This window comes from Pristiophorus japonicus, chromosome 22, assembly GCF_044704955.1.
Source record: "Pristiophorus japonicus isolate sPriJap1 chromosome 22, sPriJap1.hap1, whole genome shotgun sequence".
Taxonomy (NCBI): domain Eukaryota; kingdom Metazoa; phylum Chordata; class Chondrichthyes; family Pristiophoridae; genus Pristiophorus; species Pristiophorus japonicus.
Window position 1 is genome coordinate 9,716,421 of NC_091998.1, and position 27,074 is coordinate 9,743,494.

The 27,074-nt window shown below is 49.3% G+C and overlaps 2 protein-coding genes across 3 annotated transcripts in view; one reads left to right on the top strand and one right to left on the bottom strand.

Annotated features, from left to right (window-relative positions):
• The first annotated feature begins 4,428 nt into the window (after positions 1-4,428).
• On the top strand, positions 4,429-15,201 carry LOC139234673 (M1-specific T cell receptor beta chain-like). 2 transcript variants are annotated; one of them, XM_070865351.1, is made up of 5 exons: positions 4,429-4,511; positions 7,900-9,538; positions 10,955-11,281; positions 12,627-12,698; positions 14,298-15,201. In XM_070865351.1, exons 2-5 carry the CDS (start codon positions 9,103-9,105, stop codon positions 14,456-14,458), a joined length of 996 nt encoding a protein of 331 aa, XP_070721452.1. In that variant the 5' UTR covers positions 4,429-4,511; positions 7,900-9,102; the 3' UTR covers positions 14,459-15,201. The 2 variants fall into 2 exon arrangements, with proteins under 2 accessions (XP_070721452.1, XP_070721453.1); XM_070865352.1 differs by lacking the exon at positions 12,627-12,698.
• Positions 15,202-24,728: 9,527 nt separating this feature from the next.
• The window catches only part of LOC139234674 (PH and SEC7 domain-containing protein 1-like), a 162,681-nt gene continuing 160,335 nt past the window's right edge, over positions 24,729-27,074 (bottom strand). The window contains exon 17 of the mRNA XM_070865353.1: positions 24,729-24,971. Within this exon, the coding sequence (XP_070721454.1) occupies positions 24,729-24,971 (243 nt within the window). The remainder of the gene's footprint in view (positions 24,972-27,074) is intronic.

Sequence of the window (27,074 nt, forward strand, 5' to 3'; positions counted from 1 at the left end):
TTAGAGCACGATTCAGGAGGCTGTGCGTGTGCCCTCTCAACCCTCGGTCTGTGCGGCAGAGCTGGTCTCCAGTTAGTCTTCGTTAATCCTTGCCACTGGACCAAGACTTAGGTCTGTCAAGCCCGTGTGGTAGCTGGTGTGCAAATGCCACCACACGTTAAAAAAATCCACGCACAGGCATCTTCTGCACTTCAGGATGTAGTTCGGGATCCGGAATATTAGGCCCTTCATTGAAACACCTGTGAACTCATTCCTTTTTGGCGTGGAAGCAAGTCATCCGCGATTCGACGGACTGCCTATAATGATGATGACCTTGGAACCCTTCTGGTTTCCAGGACTCTGGTGTGGGGGTTGGCAGAAGCCTAGCTTACGACTTTGGAGAAGGTGGGAATTTTTTGGTTTCCCTCTTGCAGAGCTTCGTAGGGTGGGATGGGGGAATGCAGGGTCATTTGTTGAGTCATGTTTGGCTTCTTCTTCTTAGCCAGTCCCCGGAGTTGAGGATGACTTGCTTCCACACTAATACAAGCTCTAATGTGACTGATGAGGTCAATGCGGGACCTACAGTCTCTGTCACAGGTGGGGCAGACGGTGATTGGAGGGATGGGTGGATGGGGTGCCTGGGTTGTCGTGCGCTCCCTCCGCTGTTTGAGCTTGGCTTCCCGCGTACTCCCGGCGGAGAGACTCGAAGTGTTCGCCGCCTTCTCGGACGCTTCTCCTCCACTTTGAGCGGTCTTGGGTCGGGGATTCCCAAGAGTCGGTGGGGATGTTACATTTTTTCAAGGAGGTCTTGAGGTCACCTACACTGCGATCTCTGAAAACCAGGAGGGAGGGAAATGAGTCATACACACCCAGCCTGACATACTTTAGCAACTTCAGGTCATCCATCCCTTCCATAGATGATGTGTCAGCAACTGGAGTTGAGATGTTGTTCTCAGCTGGTCCCAGATAATGTGAGGACAGGAAGGACTTCCTCCGGGACAAGGTCCCCCAGTCCTTGCCCCCTGGTGGTCAACTGGGGCCTGTGCAAGTCTCAGTTCAGCAAGAAGGCCTTTGGATTCACTGCGGGTTGGGGAGGTCCAGCTATCACACGGCACAAACCTAAATTTACAATGAGAAAACAGACCATTTATACTCCTAATTAATTTCATTTCCTGAGAGAGGGGTGTGTAACTACTGATGTGTTGAGCACTTGCAAATCAATTACACCAAGGGCACATGTGAACTTTGAGTGTAATTTTACACCAATTGAACCCTGACCCAAGGAATGGTCATTTGCATGAGTTGTCCCTGCTCTTAAAGATGTAGTCCCTCAGTAATGGAGTCATGATTCATATTGAGGTACATTCCCTGGTGGCGCTAATTTTAATGAAAATGTAGATGAGTGTAAAGTGAGAGCACTGCTTTATACCAACCCGTGCTAAAATTAGTGAGCAGAGCAAAATCGATCCCATTGGATTTGGGAACAGAGGGTAAAACTTCCCGGGAGACAAATCTCTGGGAGTTCTGATATCCCCACACGTCACAGTCGAACGTCATAGGCAGGACATCCCAATCCAGCCGCTTCCATTCCGCAGATGGCAGGTGCTTCTGATCCCAGCTGGCCTGATGTGGAGATGACCTCTTCAAGCAGAGAAGCAGTTTAAATATGATGCTACAAGGAGGATCTATAGAGAAAGAGCAGGGGGGAGTGGGGATTAATTTGATCGCTCCACCAAAGAGCCGGCACAGACACGATGGGCTGAATGGCCTCTCTCTGCGCTGTTTCATTCTATGATTCTAAAAGACGGCAGAATGTTCCCGAAACAGCTGCTCCATTAACAGGGGGAACTGCCAATCATTTTAACATTGTCGCATTAAGATCATTTCCACCCTCATCCCCCCACCCCCGAACCCCACCCCAACCCGCTGAGGGAGTGCCGCACTGTGGGAGGTGCGGTCTTTCGGATGAGATGTTAAACCGAGGCCCCGTCTGCTCTGTTAAGTGGATGTGGTGCGTCAGATCTCAATCTGACATCCAGTGTCAGGACGCTTTGGGAGGGTAACCTCACACCCCTCGGAGCTGAGACCAGCGGGAATATCACTTCGGAGCGGTGCCTATCTGCGTTTAAGGGTCCATCACATGCTAACGCGCGTCATATTTGAAATAACCACTCAATATTGAGAAAGAGAGGTTTGCATTTATCTCGCACTCAGCGGCCTCTCAGAAACATTGCAAAAGCGTTTCACACACAAGGAGTTATGTGGTGCACTGCGGGAGGAAAGTTGGACACTGGGCCATCTCTGGGGCTCTCTTCAAACAGTGTGGTGGGATCATTAACGCCCAGCCGGCACATGAAGGGAAATACCGTTTAGCACAGGAGAGAATCAGCCTGGTCTCTGTCTCCGTTGATGTTCTGGCTACTGGAGAGACAGTACCATATCTGAACCTCAGATCTGTGTGTGTGTGGGTAATAGTCTCGACGGAATACATTCTCAGAAGCAGCAGTCGGCGAGACCAAAGCGGTGGAGAGAGCGGGCAGAGCCCCCGAGAGCTGATCGACCAAGTAGATAAACGTAACCGTCAATCGGTGTGATAAGACGGCGCCTCCCCTCACCTATTCATAGTCACAGTTTCCCCCAAAAAACACTGAACAGCAACGAAAGAGTTCCATTTATATCGGGCATTAGTTATCACAGCTCTCAGAAGCTCGCCAGAGTCCATTACTTGGAAACACTAGTGAATGTTGTTCCGGAGGCAAATGCAGCCATTTTCCAGTTTCCGCACGTTCGGGATTCCAGGTTCGAAATCCCCCACTCCGCCCCGCTCACGAGACCCGCCCCAGTAAATATCTGGGCCATCGCGTCTACAGCACGGGAACAGGCCATTCAGACCAACCGGTCTATGCCGCTGTTTCTGCTCCACACGGACCTCCTCCCGCCAACGTTCCCCGTGAGCTGCGCGATGTTCTGCGCAGCTTGTTTCTTTTACTGCGCGGTCCCTTTAAATTTATGCGCATGCACGGTACGTCCAACGGAAGAGCCAGTGAGCGGCCTGCGCGGGACCTTTCCCTTTACTGAGCAGCCGCGCAGCTTAAGGGTACATTGCCTCCCACCCTATCCACATATCCTCCTGTCCCTTTCTCCCTCATGTGTTTGTCCCGCTTCCCCTTTAAACGCATCATGATACAAATAAAATGGAAATGAGGAAGAATTTCTTCTCTCAGAGGGTCGTGAATCTTTGGAATTCTCTGCCCCAGAGAGCTGTGGAGGCTGGGTCATTGAATATAATTAGAAACCGAAGAACATAAGAAATAGGAGCAGGAGTCGGCCATTCCGCCCCTCAAGCCTGCTCCGCCATTCAATAAGATCATGGCTGATCTGATCATGGACTCAGCTCCACTTCCTTGCCCGCTCTCCATAACCCTTGACTCTCTTTTCGTTTAAAAATCTGTCTATCTCCACCTTAAATATATTCAATGACCCAGCCTCCACAGCTCTCTGGGGCAGAGAATTCCAAAGATTCACGACCCTCTGCGAGAAAAAAAATTCCTCCTCATCTCGGTTCTAAATGGACGGCCCCTTACTCTGAAACTATGCCCCTAGTTCTAGATTTCACCCACGAGTGGAAATATCCTCTCTGCGTCTACCCTGCGAGCTCCCTCAGTATTTTATACGTTTCAATAAGATCACCTCTCATTCTTCTAAACTCCAATGAGTGTAGACCCAACCTGCTCAACCTTTCTTCATAAGTCAACCCTTTCATCTCTGGAATCAACCTAGTGAACCTTTAAAGCAGAGATAGACAGATTTTTGAATGATAAGGGAGTCGAGAGTTATGGGGAGCGGGCGGGGAAGTGGAGCTGAGCCCAAGATCAGATCAGCCATGATCTTATTGAGTGGCGGTGCAGGCTCGAGGGGCCGAATGGCCGACTCCTGCTCCTATTTTTTATGTTCTTAAAAAGCTGGTGTGGGTTGCGGGTGTCGCTCTAAACACACTTGCACAGAACTCTTTCCTCAGGGGGGCAGAGTGTGATTTGCAGCCAGGTGCAGCAGCCTGCAGTATAACTTAGGTGTGGCCACCTAGAAACATAGAAACTTAGAAATTTACGGCGCAGAAGGAGGCCATTTCGGCTCTGCGATTACTGTTCCCGGACCGGCCTAATCAACAGGCCGGCTGAAGATTCTGCATTCCTCATAAAAATTTTTAAAATGCAAAATGTGTTCACGAGTTTGGAGCTGGAAAAAAATGCATGTTTCTCGTGGTTTCCTCACTGAGTCATTCTAAAATGAAAAACGTCACACCTCAGAGACACAACCCCTATGAGCCAGCCCCAATATGGAGATGTTGCAGAGACAGGCTGGTGCTTGAGAAGCCCACCCTCCCGTCACTCACACACACACCCACATCCAACGAACTCAATGCAGTTCAGTTCTACCACAGCGCCAGAAGCGATCAGACCCCAGCTACCCGCCCGGGGATTAAGGCAGAAAGATGTTGCCGCTCGTTCTCCAGCTCCTGTCCCATCTGAGCGGTGAGTGTTTTTGTTATATTCTGTCCCCAGTGAAGGGGCTTGCTCCGCTCCCGCGCCTCGCCAGCACTGACCCTTGTCATCGCCCCAGCCAAGCGCTGGGGAGTGGGGGAGGAACCGGCGCTGGCTCTGTCTGCGATCCCACCGGCTGCTCCCGGTAACTTTACCGTGGGGACCATTGCAGCTTCTCGGGCACAAAGGCGTCCTTGTTGTCACTCGGCGCCGATAGACCGAGCCATTCCGAAATAGGCTACTTCTCAGTAAACTATCCTTGGTCTGAAAGTTCAGATCATAGATAAAGATATATATGTTTACACACACACATAGAGCACCTGTACACAGAAACATAGATAGAAACATAGAAAATAGGTGCAGGAGTCGGCCATTCGGCCCTTCGAGCCTGCACCGCCATTCAATGAGTTCATGGCTGATCATGCAACTTCAGTACCCCATTCCTGCTTTCTCGCCATACCCTTTGATCCCTCTAGTAGTAAGGACTACATCTAACTCCTTTTTGAATATATTTAGTGAATTGGCGTCAACAACTTTCTATGGTAGAGAATTCCACAGGTTCACCACTCTCTGGGTGAAGAAGTTTCTCCTCATCTCGGTCCTAAATGGCTTACCCCTTATCCTTAGACTGTGACCCCTGGTTCTGGACTTCCCCAACATTGGTAACATTCTTCCTGCATCTAACCTGTCTAAACCCGTCAGAATTTTAAACGTTTCTATGAGATCCCCTCTCATTCTTCTGAACTCCAGTGAATACAAGCCCAGTCGATCCAGTCTTTCTTGATATGTCAGTCCCGCCATTCCGGGAATCAGTCTGGTAAACCTTCGCTGCACTCCCTCAATAGCAAGAATGTCCTTCCTCAAGTTAGGAGACCAAAACTGTACACAATACTCCAGATGTATACGTATAGTGTGTGTGTGTGTGTGTACAGACAGCAGGTACACCTAGATTATAGAATACAAAAGCAAAATACTGTGGATGCTGGAATCTGGAATAAAAACAGAAAATGCTGGAAATACTCAGCGGGTCAAGCAGCATCTGTGGAGAGAGAAACAGAGTTAATGTTTCGGGTGGATGATCCTTCGTCAGATTATAGAATGCCGGCTGAGATTGAAAGTGCCACCTCACTATCGGCAATGTGTGTGTCTCGACACTCTCGATCCCAGCTTTCCACCCATTAGTCTGTTACACATGAAAGAAGTCAAATTTGATATTTAGAAAATTGAAAGGAAACGAGCTCGGAAATGCCAACTGAATTTGATGGGGTGTCTTTCGCTGGACTGGACTGCACTGGACCAGAATGGACGGAATCAGGCTGGACTGGGCTTGACCGGAATCGACCGGACCGGGCCGATCTAGACTGGACTGGTCCTCCCCAACACAGTCATAACAACATACATAAGAACATAAAAAATAGGAGCAGGAGTCGGCCATTCAGCCCCTCGAACCTGTTCTGCCATTCAATAAGATCATGGCTGATTTGATCATGGACTCAGCTCCACTTCCCTGCCCGCTGCCCATAACCCTTTATTACCTTATCTCTCAAAAATCTGTCTACCTCCGCCTCAAATATATTCAATGACCCAGCCTCCACAGCTCTCTGGGGCAGAGAATTCCACAGATTTACAACCCTCAGAGAAGAAATTTCTCCTCATCTCAGTTTTAAATGGCCCCTTATTCTGAAACTATGTCCCCTAGTTTTAGTTTCCCCTATGAGTGGAAATATCCTCTCTGCATCCACCTTGTCGAGCCCCCTCATTATCTTATAAGTTTCGATAAGATCACCTCTCATTCTTCTGATTCTCAGTCCAGCAGCATTCTTTGCTGTTTTAACAATTGTAATTTCTCTCCACTCCCACCGCATCGATACAACCTATATTTCATGAATTGATGAACATAAAATAAATATTATATATATTTGGGATAGGTCTCCTGTCAGCTTATCAATTTACACCTCTAACATGAAGTACAGATCCCTTTCAGATACACAGGGAGTATATCTGGATTGTCACTTTAATATATTTAAACTTCACACATCTTAAAAATGGCACCTCCCTGACTAGCTTCTTTCCGTGCTATAAATTTGATGCATCATCCATGTCCCTATACCCATGAAACTTATCAGCCTAATATTAATTTATTTATAGCTCATCTGTAGTCGAGGGCTGGGTAGTCTGCCTCCCACAACGCTGGCGGGTTCTCGTGCAGTATGAGACGCTGCACAGATGCCGATTTAACCATTTGAATTCTTCACTTGGGGCATCAGTTCAAAACCATTTCTGATCACCAATCCCTCTTGGTTTAAGCCCTTTTTATCTTTAAATTTCCACTTTACAGCCAACGTGAAAAAGAGTCAAAAATTCAATCAAGATGTGATTCCGGACATTTCATCCCATCAGGAACACCGGTTAAGGGTCATTTACAATTAAAGAAAGCTTTGGCTGTACGGAGCACCTTATTTACATTCGCACGAGGGTGTCCCTGGAGACGGAGCACGCAGTGTCTATCCGTACGCTCGCGGCCTCCCGCGACAGGTGGGCGCCGGAGGGACGGAGTACATCATCACCCCCCCCCCCCCCCCCCCGAATAACCAAATTTTAATTTGGCTCTGCTAAGTTTTAAAGTTTTACCATTAATTTGTGGGTTCGAAATCGGGGCGAAGGAGCGGCGAGAGACTGTAGAGGGACGTGATCGGGGCCCAGGGGAGGCCTGAGTTCGGGGCTAGGGGCAGCACGGGCTAGCTCGCACTGCGATGTGTGTGCGCACTGGGTCCATGAAGCAGAGCTGGTCTCCAGTCGTCATGGGTAAGCCTTGCCACTGGACCAAGACCTAGCTCTGTCAAGCCCGTGTGGTGGCTGGTGTCCAACGGTCAACACACATTAAAAAAATCCACGCACAGGCATCTTCCACCCTTCAAGATGTAGTTCAGGATCTGGAATATTAGGTCCTTCATTGAAACACCTGTGAACTCATTCTTTTTTGGCGTGGAAGCAAGTCATCCTCGACACGAGGGACCGCCTATGATGATAATAAGGGGCACTCGGCTTTATTGTTTAATTTTAAATAGTTGTAGCGCCTTATCGCAACTCTCAGAAACATTTTAAGGTGCTCCACAATAAGTTGGTTGGCAATCCTGTAACTATTGTTATTTTGGCAAACAAGGACAACCCATTCAACGCCCAGCAAGATCCCACAAGTAGCCGCGCACAGAATGAGCCGTCACTCTGCGATTTTAACATGCAATGTTTGCCTTTAAAGCCTACCCGCCAGATTATTCAGCGGTATCCTCCTCGCTGAGTGTGACAGGCAGGGGCGTTAAATGTTAATTAAGTAATGAGGCTGGACCTGAGATAATTAACTCTGCTCCTTTGTCCCTAGGGGTTTGCTGCCACGTGGTTGTGACTCAGCCTCAGCTGTCGATATCGATCCGCCAAGGTCAGGAAGCCATCTTCGAATGCGGAATTGTTAAAGGCGCCATTAAGAAATTCTACATGCAGTGGTACCGTCAGCTCCCAGAACAGGAGCCTCACCTGATGCTGACCTCAACCTACAAAAGCAATACTCCCGAATATGCGCCAGGATTTGGGAAGCGCTACAAAAGCTTGGTGCATTTAACAAGTAACGCCTGCCAACTGCGCATTGAGAAGGTTGCCAAGGCCGACTCGGGCATGTATTTCTGCGTTGCTGCCTCTCACAGTGATACTGACACTCAGCTCGATCATACAAGAAGCTGCTCACCTCAATCTAAGACATGAGAAATAGGCCCCAGGGCCCCTCCAGCCTGCTCCGTCATTCAATACGATCACGGCTGATCATCGACCTCAACTCCACTTTCCCGCCCGATCCCTTGATTCCCCGAGACTCCAAAAATCTATCGATCTCAGCCTTGAATATATTCAGAGACTCAGCATCCACAGCCCCCTGGGGCAGAGAATTCCAAAGATTCACAACCCTCTGAGTGACGAAATTCCTCCGCATCTCAGTCTTAAATGGCCTTCCCCTTATCCCGAGGCTGTGCCCCCTGGTTCTAGACACTCCAGCCCGGGGGAAACAACCTCTCAGCATCTACCCTGTGAATCTCCCTTCAGAATCTTGTATGTTTCACCTCTCATTCTTCTGAGCAAGCACCACTATTTGGTGGGATTTCCAAACTGCCAGGGAACAGGATAACACTTGCTGGCTGCAGTATAGCTCCTGGTAGTTTTTGCCCCCTTCCAGTGTAACTCCTGTTGGAATATAGTGGTCTCTTGGACTCAGATCTAACCAGGAAACACATTGAAATCTACATAACTGCGATCCCCCCAGTCCCTGGTAATTCACTGTATGCGAAACACACATTGAGATGTTTACTGAACACTGTATCAGTTCACTTAAGAAATATCAACGAATACTGAGAAAGGACGTGGATTTATATATCACCTTTCATGCCCTCAGGATGTCCCAAAGTGCCTTACAGCTAACTGATTACTTTTGAAACGGAGTCACTGTTTTGTCGGCAAACGCAACAGCCAATTTGGCCCATCAAGGTGCCACAAACTGTAAATAAACGAATGACCAGATAATCTGTTTATTTTTTTAGTAATGCTGGTTGAGCGAATCATTTTGGCCAGGACACCGGGGAGAACTCCTCTGCTCTTTCTCAAACAGTGCCGTGGGATCCTCTCTGTCCTCCCAAACAGGCAGACGGGGCCTCGATTTAACGTCTCAGCCGAAAGACGACACCGCCGACGGTGGGGCACTCCCTCAGCGCTGCACTGGGAGTGTCAGCCTGGATTCTCTGCTCCGCTCCTGCAGTGGGATGGGGACTCACAAGCTTCTGGCTGCCGACTGAGGCAAGAAAAGCAACTCTTGACAACTTTCAAGAAGTGTAATTGTAAGGAGTTAATCGGATTTATTGTAGGAGTGAAGTGCAGCTTCCGAGAGCGAAACACATGCTGCCATTATTATACAGCTCCGTATCACTGTGGGTCTGATACAAATTATATATTTGGTGACGGGACTCAGCTCATTGTGTCTGGTAAGCAGCATTTTCAATATGTGCTCCCGGCATTGCGTGGCAATATTTCCCTTAGCTCCCCACGTTTGCATTTGTAAAATTTGCCTCTATTTGATTAATTCATTTACCTACTCGTTTTAATTATTCAATATTTATGTTGCACGGGATGTATAATTTGAGCGATTTGCCACATCGAATATTTTGGGCTGGATTTTAAGCTTTTCCATTTTCGGGAAGGGAAAATTACCGGCCGGGAATAGGTTGCACTTTAGAAAGAAAGTTGCGCCATCTGGGCCCTGCGCCAGGGGGCGCAGCGCGAGGGGAGGCGTTGTACAAGTTTCGTGGCGCAAAAAGTGGGAAACTCGCAAACTAAAGTGCCAAGCCGTGTGCGCTCCGCGAGAGTCCGAGAGGGAGAAATAACCTGAAAAGGGCCCCCCCCCCCCAAACAAAAACATTCCCACATTGCCCACGCTGAAAAAATTAAAAGAACAAACACTGGCGCTTACCGTTACAGCACTCCCCCATCCTCACCGCCGCGGGTCAGGTTCACATCCTGCTGGTGTCGCAACCAGAGGCGTTGTACACCTGGCGTTGTACGTCTTCCCGCCGGTGCCGCTCCGCGCCGTCGCAAAACCCGCCCCGAGGATCGCGATGGGGTACAGGGGACCTCACTGCCACCTTTCCCACCGCTCCGGAGCGAAACCCGACAGTTATACAGGGTATCGGTGAGGCCGCACCTGGAATGCTGCGTGCAGTTTTGGTTTCCATATTTACGAAAGGATATACTTGCTTTGGAGGCAGTTCAGAGAAGGCTCACCAGGTCGATTCCGGGGATGAGGGGGTTGACTTATGAGGAAAGGTTGAGGAGGTGGACTTATGAGGAGGTTGGGCCTCCATTCATTGGAATTCAGAAAATTGAGAGGTGATCTTATCGAAACGTGTAAGATTATGAGGGGGCTTGACAAGGTGAATGCAGAGAGGATGTTTCCACTGATGGGGGAGACTAGAATTAGAGGGCATAATCTTAGAATAAGGGGCCGCCCATTTAAAACTGAGAGGAGGAGAAATTTCTTCTCTGAGGGTTGTAAATCTGTGGAATTCTCTGCCTCAGAGAGTTGTGGAAGCTGGGACATTGAATAAATTTAAGACAGTGATAGACAGTTTCTTAAACGATGAGGGATAAGGGGGCGGGCAGGGAAGTGGACCTGAGTCCATGATCGGATCAGTCATGATCTTATTAAATGGCGGAGCAGGCTCGAGGGGCCGTATGGCCTACTCCTGCTCCTATTTCTTATTAAAATCCAGCCCTTAATATTTGTAACGATGCACTCGAAGAGTTCCTGATTTTATATCAGTCGGGAGCGATGTGACTGTTTGGGTAACTTTGTCGTTAATCTGTGTTGCCTTTTTTCCCCCCCCCCCCCCCCCTGCCACAAGAGGGAGAGCCACACGTCTCCCCTCCGAAGCTGTTCATTTTTACCCCCTCGGCGAAGGAGCTGGCGAACAGCGGCACTGCCACGCTGCTGTGCCTGGCGATGGGTTTTAACCCCAAACCAATTCGAGCTAGCTGGACGGCGAGAGGTGTCGGCCGACCGGAGTCGGTCACCAGTCAGCCGGTGCCTGCACGGGGTGAGGAGACGTTCAGCGTGGTCAGCGTGCTGACAGTCAGCGCGAAGGAATGGGAGAGCCAGGTCAACTTCACCTGCCGGCTGCAGCATGAGAGCAACTCCACGTCAGCAGAAATCAGCGGGGGCCTTGACACTGGTGAGCAGTCCTCGTCACTCCCGCGTACCGATTTACAGAGAACTGCATGGGATATACGGCACACAAACAGGCCATTTGGCCCCGTCAGTCCTGTACACTCGCCTGTCTTTAGCGTCCGACATTAGCGTGTACCAGTGTGTATTTGCTCACTTCAATTTACTGCGTCGATAATATTCATTTCTGTTGCCCAGAATGTACACTTAAATAGGAGATACAACTCAGAAACAGGCCATTCGAGCCCACCCGTCCACGCTGGCCTCCTCCTGTCTTTCCTCGTCTAACGATCTATTCCATTCTCTCTCCCGTGTTTATCTATTTTTTTCCTTAAATGCATCGATATTATTCACCTCAACCACTCCCTGTGGCAGCAAGTTCCACATCATCACCTCTCTCTGGTAAAGAAGTTTCTCCTGAATTCCCGATTGGATTTCTCGGTGACTATCTTATATTGATGGCCCCTACATTTGCTCTTCCCCACAAGTGGAAACACTTTCTCTATCAGAATCTCTATTCTGTCATCCCCTCATCCTTCTCTTTTCAAACCTGATCATCCATTCCTGATATGTATACCCTCGCAGTTCTGGTATCATCCTTGTAAATCTTCTCAGCGCCCTTAACATTATTTAATAATATGGCGACCAGAACTGTACGCAGTACTCCAAGTGTGGTCTCACCTTCGAGCAGTCTCTGTGTTGGAGTGCCCCTAACTCTCCCAGTCCGTGCCGGCGTATATGCTCCACTCGAGCCTCTTCCCGTCTTTCCTCATCTAAATCTATCGGCATAACCCTCTATTCCCTTCACCCTCATATGCTTATCCAACCTCCCCTTAAATGCATCGATACTATTCGCTTCAACCACTCCCTGTGGCAGCGAGTTCCACATTCTCACCACTTTCTGGGTAAAGAAGTTTCTTCTGAATTCCCCATTGGATTTCTTGGTGACTATCTTTTATCAATGGCCTCTAGTTATGCTCTTCCCCTCAAGTGGAAACACTCTCTCTGTAACCCCTCTATCAAAACCTTTCATCATTTTAAACACCTCGAGAGGTCACCTCTCAATCTTCTCTATTTAAGAGAAAAGAGACCCAGCCTGTTCATCCTGGGTAAAATGTTATGTTTTTATTTTTGCATACGGGGAAGTGTCGATACGGTTTTATAAGCTACTGTAAACTACCACATTATCTACAGCCTCCACATATCCCTTGGCAACGTCCAGATAGAGAAGAGGTACAAAATATATACTGAAATAAATGCTGGTTCAGCCAATTGTTCTTGGTGCACTAGACTCCGTCAGAGGAGTGGAATATTTTATGAATTATTGTTGCATTTTACAAAACATTTCACAGATTCGGAGCAGTGCAGATATCCGGGCTTTGAGTCTCTGGGACCGGCAGAGAACACATTGGGCTATTCTTACGGTAATGGAGCTTTTGATTTATTTAAAATAGTTTAATTCTCGAAATAGACAACTCAAATCAACAACCTGTATTTATATAGCTGTTAAACACCCCGAACTGCTTCACAGGATCGATGCCAGATAAAAATTGAGACCGCCCCATATAAGGACAGGACAGTCGAACAGGTGACCAAAAGCTTGGTCAAAGAGGTCGTGCTTTTAAGGAGTGTCGTAAAGGAGATGGGGAGATGGGGAGGTGGGGAGATTTAGGGAGGTAACTCTAGAGCTCAGTGCCCAGACACCTGAAGGCAAGGCCACCGATGGTGGGGTGAAGGAAGTAGGGATTGTACAAGGGGCCAGTGTTGGAGGGGGGTGGAGATCTCGGAGGGTTGTAGGACTGGAGATTACAGAGACAGGGAGGGGGCGAGGGCAGTGAGAGATCTGAACATGAGAATTCGTTTTAAAAAATTCATTATCAATCTCAGAAGCAGGTAACGCAACCAAAAATGATCAGCCTAATCTTCACCTCCTTATGTAGCTCGGTCAAATTCTGCTGGTAATCACCCCTGTGAAGCGCCGTGGGATGTTTTACTAAATTAAAGGTGCGACATAAATGTAAGTCATTGTTGTATTTGTCTGACACATTTTTTTGGTGACCTGTCTAAATAGCCTAAGAATGACACCGTTGTGAATGAATCATTTTCAGGCAGGTCACTAGATGTAAGAGAAAAATCTTGTGGAACCATCATCATCATAGGCAGTCCCTCGAAATCGAGGAAGACTTGCTTCCACTCTAAAAGTGAATTCTCGGGTGTTTGTACAGTCCAAAACTGGAATTACAGTCTCTGTCGCAGGTGGGACAGACAGTGGTTGAGGGAAAGGGTGGGTGTGGAGTCTGGTTTGCCGCACGTGTTAGTTTACTGAATATACCTCTGTTCTGTTACCCTTGCCTAACAAAGATCTATCAATAACAATTTTGAAATGTTCACTTGACCCCCAGCTTTTTGGGGAAGAGAGTTCCAGATTCCCACTGCCCTTTGTGTGAAGAAGTGCTTCCTGAAATTACCCCTGAACGGCCTGGCTCTAATCTTAAGGTTACACCCGCCTTGTTCTGAACTCCCCCACCAGAGGAAATAGTTTCATTCTAGATCTACCCAATCAAGTACGTCAATCATCTTAAACACCTCAATTGGATCACCCGTTAATCTTCTATACTCAAAGAAACACAAACCGAGTCTATCTCTACAACCTGTCCTGATCATTTAACCCCTCGAGCAGATAATCGGGGCTGGGACCACAAAGGGTGGGGACAATGGGGAGGCAAGATACGCAAGTTCTATTGTAAATTGGTTCCAGTGGCACACTCTGGTGTTCGGTACGACCCGGTCCTTGCCTTATATGCTCCTGCGATGTGCACCATTTGGGGGCAGCCGAAACGGAGGAGGACGTCCACAGGTCCTCACTGTTGACAGTGTCAAAGGTCTTTGTGAGGTCAAAGAAGGCCATGTACAAGGGTTGGTGCTGTTCCCTGCATTTGTCTTGTAGTTGTCGCACAGTGAAGACCATGTCTGTTGTACCCCTTCGCGGACGGAATCTCCTCTATTTCATGCTCTTTCCACAGCCCGAGCTTTCCGTGGATTGGAGGTGGCAGCGTTCTCGTTCCTGAGCCTCATCTTGATCAGCCTGGCGTACGGCGCTGTGGTGTCGGCGGTCATCTGTAAGAGACGGGTCTGCCGGGAGGTGGATGATAACGCGGATGCCGCCATGCGTGTCATTTCCTGATGCTGCCTTGTGGCCAGCGCAGACGTGCACCGATCAGTCCCTTCACGCTGTGCTCTGCTCCGCTTGTGACTGAAGCTAAGCTTGGCACTTGTCGCCTGAGGCCCAATCGTTGAGAATTCTTCGTGCTTGCATCTTTCCTTTTACCGTGTTTAAAAATGTCCGCTAGCGAGGTTAAATGGGGGTGATTTTTTTCAACGCGTGCTCACTCCCAGTGGACGGAGATAGGGGAACGACCCCCTCAAGGGTCGGCAACTCTGTTTGCAGGTAACCCTGGAGGTTTCATCACATGACCTCTTGCCTCCAATCGCCCCGCCCCCAAGCTCCCGCCATTGGTCGCCCGAAACGTCCATCATCGCAGCGCACCGCCTTCTCCACCAATGGGGAAGCAAACGGGCTCTTCATGACCCGATTGGATGATGCTCGAGTGTCAGTCGAACCGCCTCTTTGTTCCCGTCGCCAATATTTTACGAAACTAATAAAACGTTCAGCGAAAATTTAAAAAGAATTCACACATATTTGTTTTTAATGTCCTTGTGATTTTTCTCCCAGGTGTTAGAAACATAGAAATATAGAAAAATAGGAGCAGGAGTAGGCCATTCGGCCCTTCGAGTCTGCACCGCCATTCAATAAGATCATGGCTGATCCTCTATCTCAACACCAGTAGCCTGGTAATCGTTAATTCCTGGAGACTCCAGGGTATTCCTGGAAGGTTGGCAACCTCCTCCCCAATTCACAGAGACCGAGAAGGGCAGGAGTGACTGCAAGCTCGGTCGTAAAGTTGGGTTTATAAAGGTGGGGAGAGGAGGAGAGAGGTGGGGGGGGGGCGGTGGATTGGGATAAGGAGGGTGTCCCGGAAAGTGGGCCTGAGGCGGCTGAAGGATCTGCTGCCGGGGGGGGTGGGGCAAAGGGGAGGGGGTGCACAGAGGGCCGGAGTCAGGCCCCCGCAATGTGCACCCCAATTCCTGATTCGCTCTGCTGGTGAACGGGAGTCCATGTGCAGAAAATTACCCCAACAGTCCTCCGAAGGACCGGGGGAACCTCTGACACTGTTGCCATGGGGATTCCGGCTTACCTTATAGGCTGAAGCCCTTGTGTGGGATTCAGGCATCAGAAAATGAAGCTGAAACTGTTTATAACACAACCCTGAGAGGGGATTACTGCCTTGCAATGTATCCGTCACTTTTACAGCGCATTTGGGGATTGCTGGGGTCGGGTTTTATTTCTGTTTACAATATTGTCGATCCCACAAATGGTGCCATTGAGGATATCAGTGGGCAGAGGTCTCCATGTGATAACATCGCCTAAACAACTGTGGAGTGATTACTAGTAAACGCTTATTGAATAAATCAAGTAATGATGACCAAAAAACATAATAGTCAATAAATATGAATGATATAGTCAACGTACATCACATTCCGCCGATTTCCAAGAACAAGACAAGCCCTTACTTATCAGTAAAAATACCGAGAAACAAACTCCATGGTCCCTGTATAAGACACCTTCCAGCTGTCACCACAGTGCAGAAACACAGAGAGGTCAGAATTTGAGGAGGGAAAAGAGACTGGGAGACTGGGAGCTGGAGACTGGGAGAGGGGAGATGGAGACTGGGAGAGTGGAGATGGAGACTGGGAGAGGAGAGCTGGAGACTGGGAGAGCGGAGCTGGAGACTGGGAGAGGGGAGATGGAGACTGGGAGAGGAGAGCTGGAGACTGGGAGAGGGGAGCTGGAGACTGGGAGAGGGGAGCTGGAGACTGGGAGAGGAGAGCTGGAGACTGGGAGAGGGGAGCTGGAGACTGGGAGAGGGGAGATGGAGACTGGGAGAGGGGAGATGGAGACTGGGAGAGGGGAGATGGAGACTGGGAGAGGAGAGCTGGAGACTGGGAGAGGGGAGATGGAGACTGGGAGAGGGGAGATGGAGACTGGGAGAGGGGAGCTGGAGACTGGGAGAGGGGAGCTGGAGACTGGGAGAGGGGAGATGGAGACTGGGAGAGGAGAGCTGGAGACTGGGAGAGGGGAGCTGGAGACTGGGAGAGGGGAGATGGAGACTGGGAGAGGGGAGCTGGAGACTGGGAGAGGGGAGCTGGAGACTGGGAGAGGGGAGATGGAGACTGGGAGAGGGGAGCTGGAGACTGGGAGAGGAGAGCTGGAGACTGGGAGAGGGGAGATGGAGACTGGGAGAGGGGAGCTGGAGACTGGGAGAGGAGAGCTGGAGACTGGGAGAGCGGAGCAGGATATTGGAAAGTCTGAGAGAGGAGAGTGGGAGCTGGGGAAAGTGAGAGTACGTTGAACAGGAGACTGAAACCTTGAGTCATGGGAGTGGCAGTGGAGAGTCTGGAATAGATAGGAGATTGAGAGCGGGGCAGGAGTGAGGTGGAGTGAGCTACGACCAGAGTGAGCTGCAGTGGCTCCCGCCACAATGACACGTGGATAAGACAAGGCTCCCAAACAGGGATCTACATTTCCAGTCCCTGGACGTCAGCACGTACAGTGCCACAGTCAGTACGTAATATATTCAATAACATTCTCAAACTAGTCGTCACTATCTGAATGAGAATTCCATATGGCTGGGTATGTTTATTCACACATAATCTTTTCAAACATTGTTGATTCATGATATGGTGACATTAGGAAGTATCTTGTTATAAAAGTGCTTTCTTGAAAATAAACATTTTGTAAAACTGCTTTTAATTTAATTTATAGTATTAAAGACTTGCATTTATATAGCGTCTTTCATGACCTCGCGATGCCCCAAAGCGCTTTACAGCCAATGAAGTACTTTTTGAAGTGCAGTCACTGTTGTAATGCAGGAAACGCAGCAGCCAATTTGCGCACAGCAAGCTCCCACAAACAGCAATGAGATCATGACCATTTATTCCGTATTTTTTGTGATGTTGGCCCCAGGAGACCGGGGAGAACTCCCTTGCTCTTCTTCGAAATAATGACCATTGCAAATCAGAAGAGCATCCGGGAGGGCGCTGAGCCTCTCAAGTCTCGTCGCCGAGAGCATGCAGAAAACAAGCGCAGACAGCGGAAGGAGCGTGCGGCAAACCAGACTCCCCACCCACCCTTTCCTTCAACCACTGTCTGTCCCACCTGTGACAGAGACTGTAATTCCCGTATTGGACGGTTCAGTTACCTGAGAACTCACTTTTAGAGTGGAAGCAAGTCTTCCTCGATTTCGAGGGACTGCCTATGATGATGATACATTCATTCTAGAGTCGGAGTAACTGAGAGTTTGCTGGAGAGAGAGTTATCGGGCCGGAGGAGGTTACAGAGATAGGGAGAGGCGAGGCTGTGGAGCGATTTAAGCGCATGGATGAGAGGTTTAATCTGGAACTGTTGTGGGACCAGCAATGGCAGAGACTGGTCATCTGGCTACCTCTTGGCCAGGTAGAAGATGGAGAATTGTAGCCAGGAAAAATACATTAGGAGACAGTGTCCTAGTGTCCCAGTATCCCAGTGTCCCAGTGTCTCTGTGTCCCAGTGTCTCTCTGTGTCCCAGTGTCTCTGTGTCCCAGTGTCTCTCTGTGTCCCAGTGTCTCTCAGTGTCTCTCTGTGTCCCAGTGTCTCTCTGTGTCCCAGTGTCCCTCTGTGCCCCTGTGTCTCTCTGTGTCCCAGTGTCTCTCTGTGTCCCAGTGTCCCTCTGTGTCCCACTGTCTGTGTCCCACTGTCTCTGTGTCCCAGTGTCTCTGTGTCCCAGTGTCCCAGTGTCTCTCTGTGTCCCAGTGTCTCTCTGTGTCCCAGTGTCCCTCTGTCTCTCTGTCCCAGTCTCTCTGGGTCTCTGTGTCCCAGTGTCCACTAGTCAGTGCTCTACCCGGCTGAAATTGGAATTTTCCAGATTCCCAAATTGGCCTGTCTTTTTTTGCCTCTCCCAGGTGATCACATGGTTTGGGGTAGAGTGGCGTGTATATGTTGTGATACACAAGGTATTGCAGTTGCGTGGGATGGGCTTGATAGACCAGACTGGTCTTTACCTGTCAAACAAACAATCGCACTTACCCGAGGTGGACATGAAGTAATGTCCACTGCGGCCGCTACAGCTCGGAACGCCCGCTCTCACAGGCGTTCCCAGCAGGGGGCGCTCTAGGGAGCGCTACGGATCGGACGGGAGCCAAAAATCGAGCCAGTGTCGCAACCATTTGCACACCGGCTCACCTCTTCCGGGCCCCGCCGAAACCAGCCCCAAAAACTCCCGGCGGGGCGCTGGGAGCTGGCCGCCCAACCGGAACAGCTCACCGCTGCCATTGCAGCCCCACCGGGGCGAGAGCAGAGGTGGCACAATCCGAAAATCCAGCCCTTTTTGCGATAAACCCATTTTCAGCGATATTAATAAAATTGCACCAGGTTACCACTCTTAATATATCAAGGAATGTGTTTTAATGCGTTTAAAAAAAACAAATATATTCTATTACATTGCCCGATTGCGCTGGTTCACGGAAGATATTAGAAAGACTTGTATTTATATAGCGCCTTTCACAGCCGCCGGACGTCCCAAAGCGCTTTCCAGCCATGAAGTGTAGTCACTGTTGTAATGTACGAAACGCGCACAGCAAGCTCCCACAAACAGCAATGTGATAATGATTGAGGGATAAATATTGGCCAGGACACCGGGGAGAACTCCCCTGGCTCTTGTTCGCTATAGTGCCACGGGATCTTTTACATCCACCTGAGAGAGCCTCGGCTTAACGTCTCATCTGAAAGACAGCACCTCCGGCAGTGCAGCACTCCCTCAGCACTGCACTGGGAGTGTCAGCCTGGATTTTTTTGTGCTTGAGTCTCTGGAGTGGGATGCGAACCCACAACATTCTGACTCAGAGGCGAGTGTGCTGCCCACTGAGCTACGGCTGATTATACAAATGAGTTTGGGCGGCAACTTTGACCGTAATTCCACTTCGGAAAAATTGCGCAACTTGCGCCCGCAGCAGGAATTCTATCCTGTTATAGGTAATGCCCTCCCAAAGGATGTAGCAGGCACTTCACTTTAAACGTAACATTTGTTTATTGAACAGTATTCCTTGAATTTTACAATAGTTTGTCATCTTTAAATAACTATTAACATTTATTAAGAGTTTCCTTGCTTTTAAGTTTTTCTGAGTCATATCTTGAAGACATAAAATGCTAGCAATTCCCCTCCGGGCTAAAGATGTGGTCATCAGATTCGTTGGCTTTATTTGAATGAGTTCATTCACTCTTTAAATTCTTCTTAATATAGGGGGACATTGGTCCTCGACAGTGCAACAATTCTCCACTTGTGGCACCAAGCATCTGCTTGCCTTTGTATCTATGAAGGCCCCATTCAGAGTAAAGCTCTCTCTCCTACTGCCCAACCACATGCCTTTAGCCCCACCATATAACAGCACCTATAATCTAGACCAGAGACACACTCTCATTTCCTGCAGCAACCATCTCTGTGGCTGTAATGTATTTGCTTCATGGGTTCTTTGCTTAAGGATTCATAGCAACACTTTGCTATTAAGAACTAGTTGGTTTATTAGCAAAAGGTTTAACAACCACACGACACATTACCGGTTCATCCACCAGACTCACAACCACCTGCCTCATCGTGGATCCCGCGAACCCAACTGGCCGGGGTTTTATTGAGTCTTGTGACCATCACGTGACTGGCTATGCCACTCCTGACTCAACAGCTCTACAACTATTTTAAGTAGAGCATTAAATCAAGTGCCCCCTTTTTGGCACGGTCACTAGAACCCACAAATTTCCAAATAAAACTTTAATGGAAACTTAAATCAAATTAAAATTCATTTGCCGGGGGTGATGATGCTTCTCCAGACCCTCCGGTGCTCACCCCTCACGGAAGGCCGCGAGCATACCGTTGGACACCGCGTGTTCCATCTCCAAGGACGCTCTGGCATGAACGTAGCTGCGGAAGAGAGGCAGGCGGTCGGGCTGAACAACCCCCTCGACCGCCCGCTGCCTGGACCGGTTAATGGCTACCTTGGCCATGCCCAGGAGCAGTCCTACGAGGAAGCCTTCTGACCTGCCCGCTCTCCTCTGCACAGGGTGCCCAAAGATCAGGATCGTGGGACTCGACTGCAGCCAGAAATCAAGGAGCAGCCCCTTCAAATAATGGAAGAGAGGCTGCAACCTCTCACATTGCACATATACCAACACCTCTACAACTCTTTTTGAGGGAGACAAAATAAACATTAAATCAAGTGCCCCCCCGATCTGGGGGACACTCCAAACATTTTTCAACTGCCCTTTTTTTGTTTTTGTTTTTACTTTTTTTTTGTGGTTTTTTTTGTGATTTTTTTTGGGGCAATAAAATCATAAATTTTACAAGTGCCCCCTATAAAAGGGGAGGGGGACACTAAAAACCCCGGCAATTAAAACAAATTAAACTTTAAAACATAAAATCAAATTAAAATTTGGTTGCCGGGGGTGATGATGCACTCCAGTCCCTCCGGCGCCCACCTCTCGCGGAAGGCCGCGAGCGTACCGGTGGACACCGCGTGCTCCATCTCTAAAGACACCCTGGCCCGGATGTACGCGCGGAAGAGAGGCAGGCAGTCAGGTTGAACGACCCCCTCGACCGCCCGCTGCCTGGACCGGCTGATGGCACCCTTGGCCGTGCCCAGGAGCAGTCCTACAAGGAGGCCCTCGGACCTACCCGCTCCCCTCCGCACAGGGTGCCCAAAGATCAGGATCGTGGGACTCGAGTGCAGCCAGAAATCAAAGAAATAATGGAAGAGAGGCTGCAACCTCTCACATTGCACATATACCAACACCTCTACAAACCTGTGAGTATGCTCACAGGTGCATACATTACACTGGCCTCTCCGGTTGAGACCGACATTTCACTGTCAAATGATGGTGGAATTAAGGTAACTGGGCTGATTAAAGAAACTGGGTTGAGACTGTACGGCAATCGTTTCATTCAAGCCAGCATCTGTGGAGACGCAGAAGTCGGTCGGTCAAGGTCTCAGCTCATAAGATTCGTCCTCAGGACTGTCATGAAGCAGGGACATAGACCTGAAATGTCAACGGCCTGACCCCTGTTCTTCTACAGATGCTGCCTGACCGGCTGAGTACTTCCAACAATTATTTTTGTTTGATTCCGTTTTCAGATTTCCAGCATCTGCAGTTTTTTTTTCTTCCATGTTTTAATTTCACCCAGGTCCCCGTTCAACCAGGACAGTGAGCAAAGATTATTCTGCACTGCACTCATAAGAACGTAAGAAATAGGAGCAGGAGTCGGCCATTCGGCCCCTCGAGCCTGCTCCGCCATTCAATAAGATCACGGCTGATCTGATCATGGATCAGCTCAACTTCCCCGCCCGCTCCCCATAACCCTTGACTCCCTTATCATTCAAAAATCTGTCTATCTCCACCTTAAATATATTCAATGACCCAGCCTCCACTGCTCTCTGGGGCAGAGAATTCCAAAGATTCACGACTCATCTCTGTTTTAAATGGGTGACCCCTTATTCTGAAACTATGCCCCCTAGTTCTAGATTCCCCCCACGAGGGGAATCATCCTCTCCGCATTTACCCTGTCAAGCCCCTTCAGTACCTTATACATTTCAATAAAATTACCTCAGTCTTCTAAACTCCAGTGAGTAGAGGTTCAACCTGCTCAACCTTTCTTCATAAGACAACCCCTTCATCTCAAGAATCAAGGCCAGGTCCCAGAGGTGAAAGGCCATCTTGCTAACTCACCATGGCCCTCATTATCAACCAGGGAAGAGCGTTAATCCCCATCTGCTCTCAATGCTCCAGCTCCCAAGGGTGAAAGGGCAATGTGCTGAATTATAGCCATCCGATCCCTGTACACTCACCTCTCTGGTTGGCGGAGTAAGACTCGAAATCAATATTCGGGGAGATGTAGCCTTTTGTAAAACCCGATTGGAGCTACTAGAACCTTCTCTTCATTCACTACCTCTAGTTGAACAAAACGAACGGGCCTCGAGTTAGATTTTAATTAGAGACTTTGGTCCTAATTCAAGTGCCTTCACGTGATCTATTCTCGTATGTGGGATGTTGAGAGGCCCATAATGGTGATGGCTAAATCCTTCAAACTCTGGCTCCATCGAGGATTCCAATCCAATCCCTTCAACCCCGCCCCCCACCCCCCTCCCTGCACGCTACTCTAAAGGAGGTGTTGGCCCACTTAGCTCATTTTATATGGGTTGCCTTCATTAAAATAGCAAATATAATGCACGCACCTTAGGCACTTGCATGCTGGTATCACAGGGTACGAGATCACAGCCCAAGATTGCCTGTGTGGTATGGAAATTATATTAAAATTCAGGTGCAATGTGCTTCAGGGAGCAACCCTGTTGTGCGGGCAATCGGGTTCAATCTGAGAGCCAGTCACGCAGGGATCTCCGCAGTCTATCCCTTCTCCGATCAGCTCAGCCGAGCGACAGCTGCTACACGAACACCTGTGCTGAGGTGATGCAAAGCTTCAGACGCCGACAGGGCCTGTTGTACAACCGCGTGCAACGGCACGAGAGACTTCACCGCCTCCCGGTGAATAACACGAATTGGGCCTAGAGTTTGGTTTTAACTTGAGACTAATTCAAGGGCCTTCACGCGATCTACCCTCGTTTGTGGGATGTGGTGAAATTGGAGATGACCAAATCCGTCAGGCCTGTGGGAGATGTCAGATTAATCATCGGCCGTGGATGAGGGAGGCCATTCATCCCATCTAGCCCAAGCCCCTTCCCCAAAGAAATAGACGGCATTCCCTCCCACCCCACCACTCACCCCACCCTCATCATCATACCTTGCAGCAGGGTGGCAAAGCTATCGGGGACACATTTTAAGAGCTTTTCTAATCTCCTTTGCCGTACTGGAAGGATACAGGGAAACCTAAAGAAACGCACCCCCCCACAAAAATTCAGCAGCATTGAGAAGGTGCAGGAGACTGTGTGTGTGGGGGGGGGGGGGGGGTGGGGTTGCGGGGGTCCATGACTATGTGCGGGGGTGTGAGAGGTCAATGATTCGGCAACCTGTCTTACATCTCGTCACGTCCGAGTCAATAGAAAAAAAACTAACGGGGAGACTTGTAAATCGCTATCGCCCATTTCACACCATCGCACGGAATCCAGATCGAGACACAGCTGCACCATTTGGATCGTTGTTGACCTTCGGGCCTTAGAATTACCGTCGTTGGCTGAAACTGGGGCGGTCTAAAACATATACTTCATAACCGAGTGGAATGGGACTGAACCAATACACCGGACTCCCGTCCGACTGAGTAAAAAGCTGGACTTCGGCACGAATACTAAAAGAGTGGTTACAAACGGCCTATTCTGTGAGATCCTGTACACACATTCAACCGACTCTGTGACTTTCACTCGCCAATAATTTAACATTTACGGGGGGGTAGGGGGAGAGAGGGGTGAGGAAAGCAGGTGTAAACAGCTGGATAAAGGGGAACGGAAAACGAAACACAACATAAATAAAGTATCAATGTCCGCCACCCGCGGTAAGCCAGCTAAAGCCACCGGCGACACCGGTGCGACTGCCAAGAGCGAGGATGTGAGAGGCCCAAGCTCCCGGTCTGTCGGTACGATCCGTCGGGTCCCGGCACAATCTCGAGAGGCACCACCCCGGCACCACCAAAGCTCGCTCGCCTGCGGCAATCTGGGCCGCGGTTATCCGAAAGAAATACAAGTTAATTCGTCTTGCTCCGTGGAGACACAACAGTGTGGGGACTGCTCAGGCTGCCCTTTCCTCTCACACGCCCAGGAGAGAGAGAAGAATGGAGCCCTTTGCAGGAAGAGCTGGCTAAGGTTTCGGAAATGAAGTACAAAGGCGATCCCAGGTCCCTCCGGTTTGAAGACTCAGGTCGGGGCTGGCAGATGTAGCCCTGGGCCCTTCCCTATATGTTGCACTGAGCCAACACGCAGCCTTATCAACATCATAGGCGGTCCCTCGAAATGAGGATGACTTGCTTCCACGCCAAAAAGGGACGAGTTCACAGGTGTTTCAATGAAGGACCTAATATTCCAGATCCCGAACTACATCCTGAAGGGTGGAAGATGCCTGTGCGTGGATTTTTTTTAACGTGTGGTGGCTGTTGCACACCAGCCTTACCGTGTCTCCGCCCCCGGTGCCCGTACCTCAGGCCTCTCAGTCTGTCGGAAAGGGGAACCACTTTTACGCCAGCCAGCCCTTGAACCACACATGCGGCCAATAAACGTCAGCAGCTACCATTGGCACTACGCTAAAGTCACAGGTTGTAACCGGACGCACGGCGCACTGGCCAGACCCGGTGCAAAGCTCGGCCGGCAGTGCGTTATAGTTTGTGCTTGGTGTTGGCGGAGTGGCGATAGCTACGGCGCTCGGACGTGTTGCGCTTGACGCGGACGGTGACCACCGGCTGCTCCTGGTTGAGCGACGGGCTGGAGTGCGACTTCTTCAAGCCGTTTCCCTCGTTCTCCACGGTGTCGAACAGGGCGCTCTCAAACTTGTCCAAGTCCTCGGTTCCTGCCCTCAGCTTGGCGCGAAGCAGCATGACGTACGTGCTGAATCTCATCTTCTGTTGAAAAGAAAGCACAAAGCTTTAATATTCCTCATTCACCAAAGAAGATGTTTTCCACTTGAGGGGGGGGGGTGGAGTCCAAAATTAGGGGCTGTCAATATAAGATAGTCGCTCATAAATCCAATAGGAATTCAAAAAGACTTGGATTTATATAGCGCCTTTCACGACCACTGGACGTTCCAAAGCGCTTTACAGCTAATGCAGTACTTTTGGAGTGCAGTCACTGTTGTAATGTGGGAAATGCAGCAGCCAATTTGCGCACAGCAAGCTCCCACACACAGCAATGCGATAATGACCCAGATAATCTGTTTCTTTGCGATGTTGATTGAGGGAGAAATATTGGCCCCGGACACTGGGGATAACTCCCCTCTTCCTCGAAATAGAATCCTTTACGCCCATCTAAGAGAGCAGACGGGGCCTCATTTTAACATATCATCCAATAGACTGCGCCTCCGACAGTGCTGCACTCCCTCAGCACTGCACTGGGAGTGTCAGCCCAAACGTTCCTATCGAGTGGAGGGTAGCCAATGTAACCCCACTTTTTAAAAAAGGAGGGAGAGAGAAAACAGGGAATTATAGACCAGTCAGCCTGACCTCAGTAAATGATGGAATCAATTATTAAGGATGTCATAGCAGCGCATTTGGAAAGAGGTGACATGATAGGTCCCAGTCAGCATGGATTTGTGAAAGGGAAATCATGCTTGACAAATCTTCTGGAATTTTTTGAGGATGTTTCCAGTAGAGTGGACAAGGGAGAACCAGTTGATGTGGTATATTTGGATTTTCAGAAGGCTTTCGACAAGGTCCCACACAAGAGATTAATGTGCAAAGTTAAAGCACATGGGATTGGGGGTAGTGTGCTGACATGGATTGAGAACTGGTTGTCAGACAGGAAGCAAAGAGTAGGAGTAAATAGGTACTTTTCAGAATGGCAGGCGGTGACTAGTGGGGTACCGCAAGGTTCTGTGCTGGGGCCCCAGCTGTTTACATTGTACATTAATGATTTAGACGAGGGGATTAAATGTAGTATCTCCAAATTTGCGGATGACACTAAGTTGGGTGGCAGTGTGAGCTGCGAGGAGGATGCTATGAGGCTGCAGAGTGACTTGGATAGGTTAGGTGAGTGGGCAAATGCATGGCAGATGAAGTATAATGTGGATAAATGTGAGGTTATCCACTTTGGTGGTAAAAACAGAGAGACAGACTATTATCTGAATGGTGACAGATTAGGAAAAGTGGAGGTGCAATGAGACCTGGGTGTCATGGTACATCAGTCACTGAAGGTTGGCATGCAGGTACAGCAGGCGGTTAAGAAAGCAAATGGCATGTTGGCCTTCATAGCGAGGGGATTTGAGTACAGGGGCAGGGAGGTGTTGCTACAGTTGTACAGGGCCTTGGTGAGGCCACACCTGGAGTATTGTGTACAGTTTTGGTCTCCTAACTTGAGGAAGGACATTCTTGCTATTGAGGGAGTGCAGCGAAGGTTTACCAGACTGATTCCCGGGATGGCGGGACTGACCTATCAAGAAAGACTGGATCAACTGGGCTTGTATTCACTGGAGTTCAGAAGAATGAGAGGGGACCTCATAGAAACGTTTAAAATTCTGATGGGTTCAGACAGGTTAGATGCAGGAAGAATGTTCCCAATGTTGGGGAAGTCCAGAACCAGGGGTCACAGTCTAAGGATAAGGGGTAAGCCATTTAGGACCGAGATGAGGAGAAACTTCTTCACCCAGAGAGTGGTGAACCTGTGGAATTCTCTACCACAGAAATTTGTTGAGGCCAATTCACTAAATATATTCAAAAAGGAGTTAGATGTAGTCCTTACTACTAGGGGGATCAAAGGGTATGGCGAGAAAGCAGAAATGGGGTACTGAAGTTGCATGTTCAGCCATGAACTCATTGAATGGCGGTGCAGGCTAGAAGGGCCGAATGGCCTGCTCCTGCACCTATTTTCTATGTTTCTATGTTTGTGCTGAGGTCCCTGGAGTGGGACTTGAACCCACAACCTTCTGACTCTAGGCGAGGGTGCTGCCCACTGGGCCACAGCTGACAAAGCTTTGCACTACGGGTCTGGCTCCTGTGATTTTAGTCTTTCCC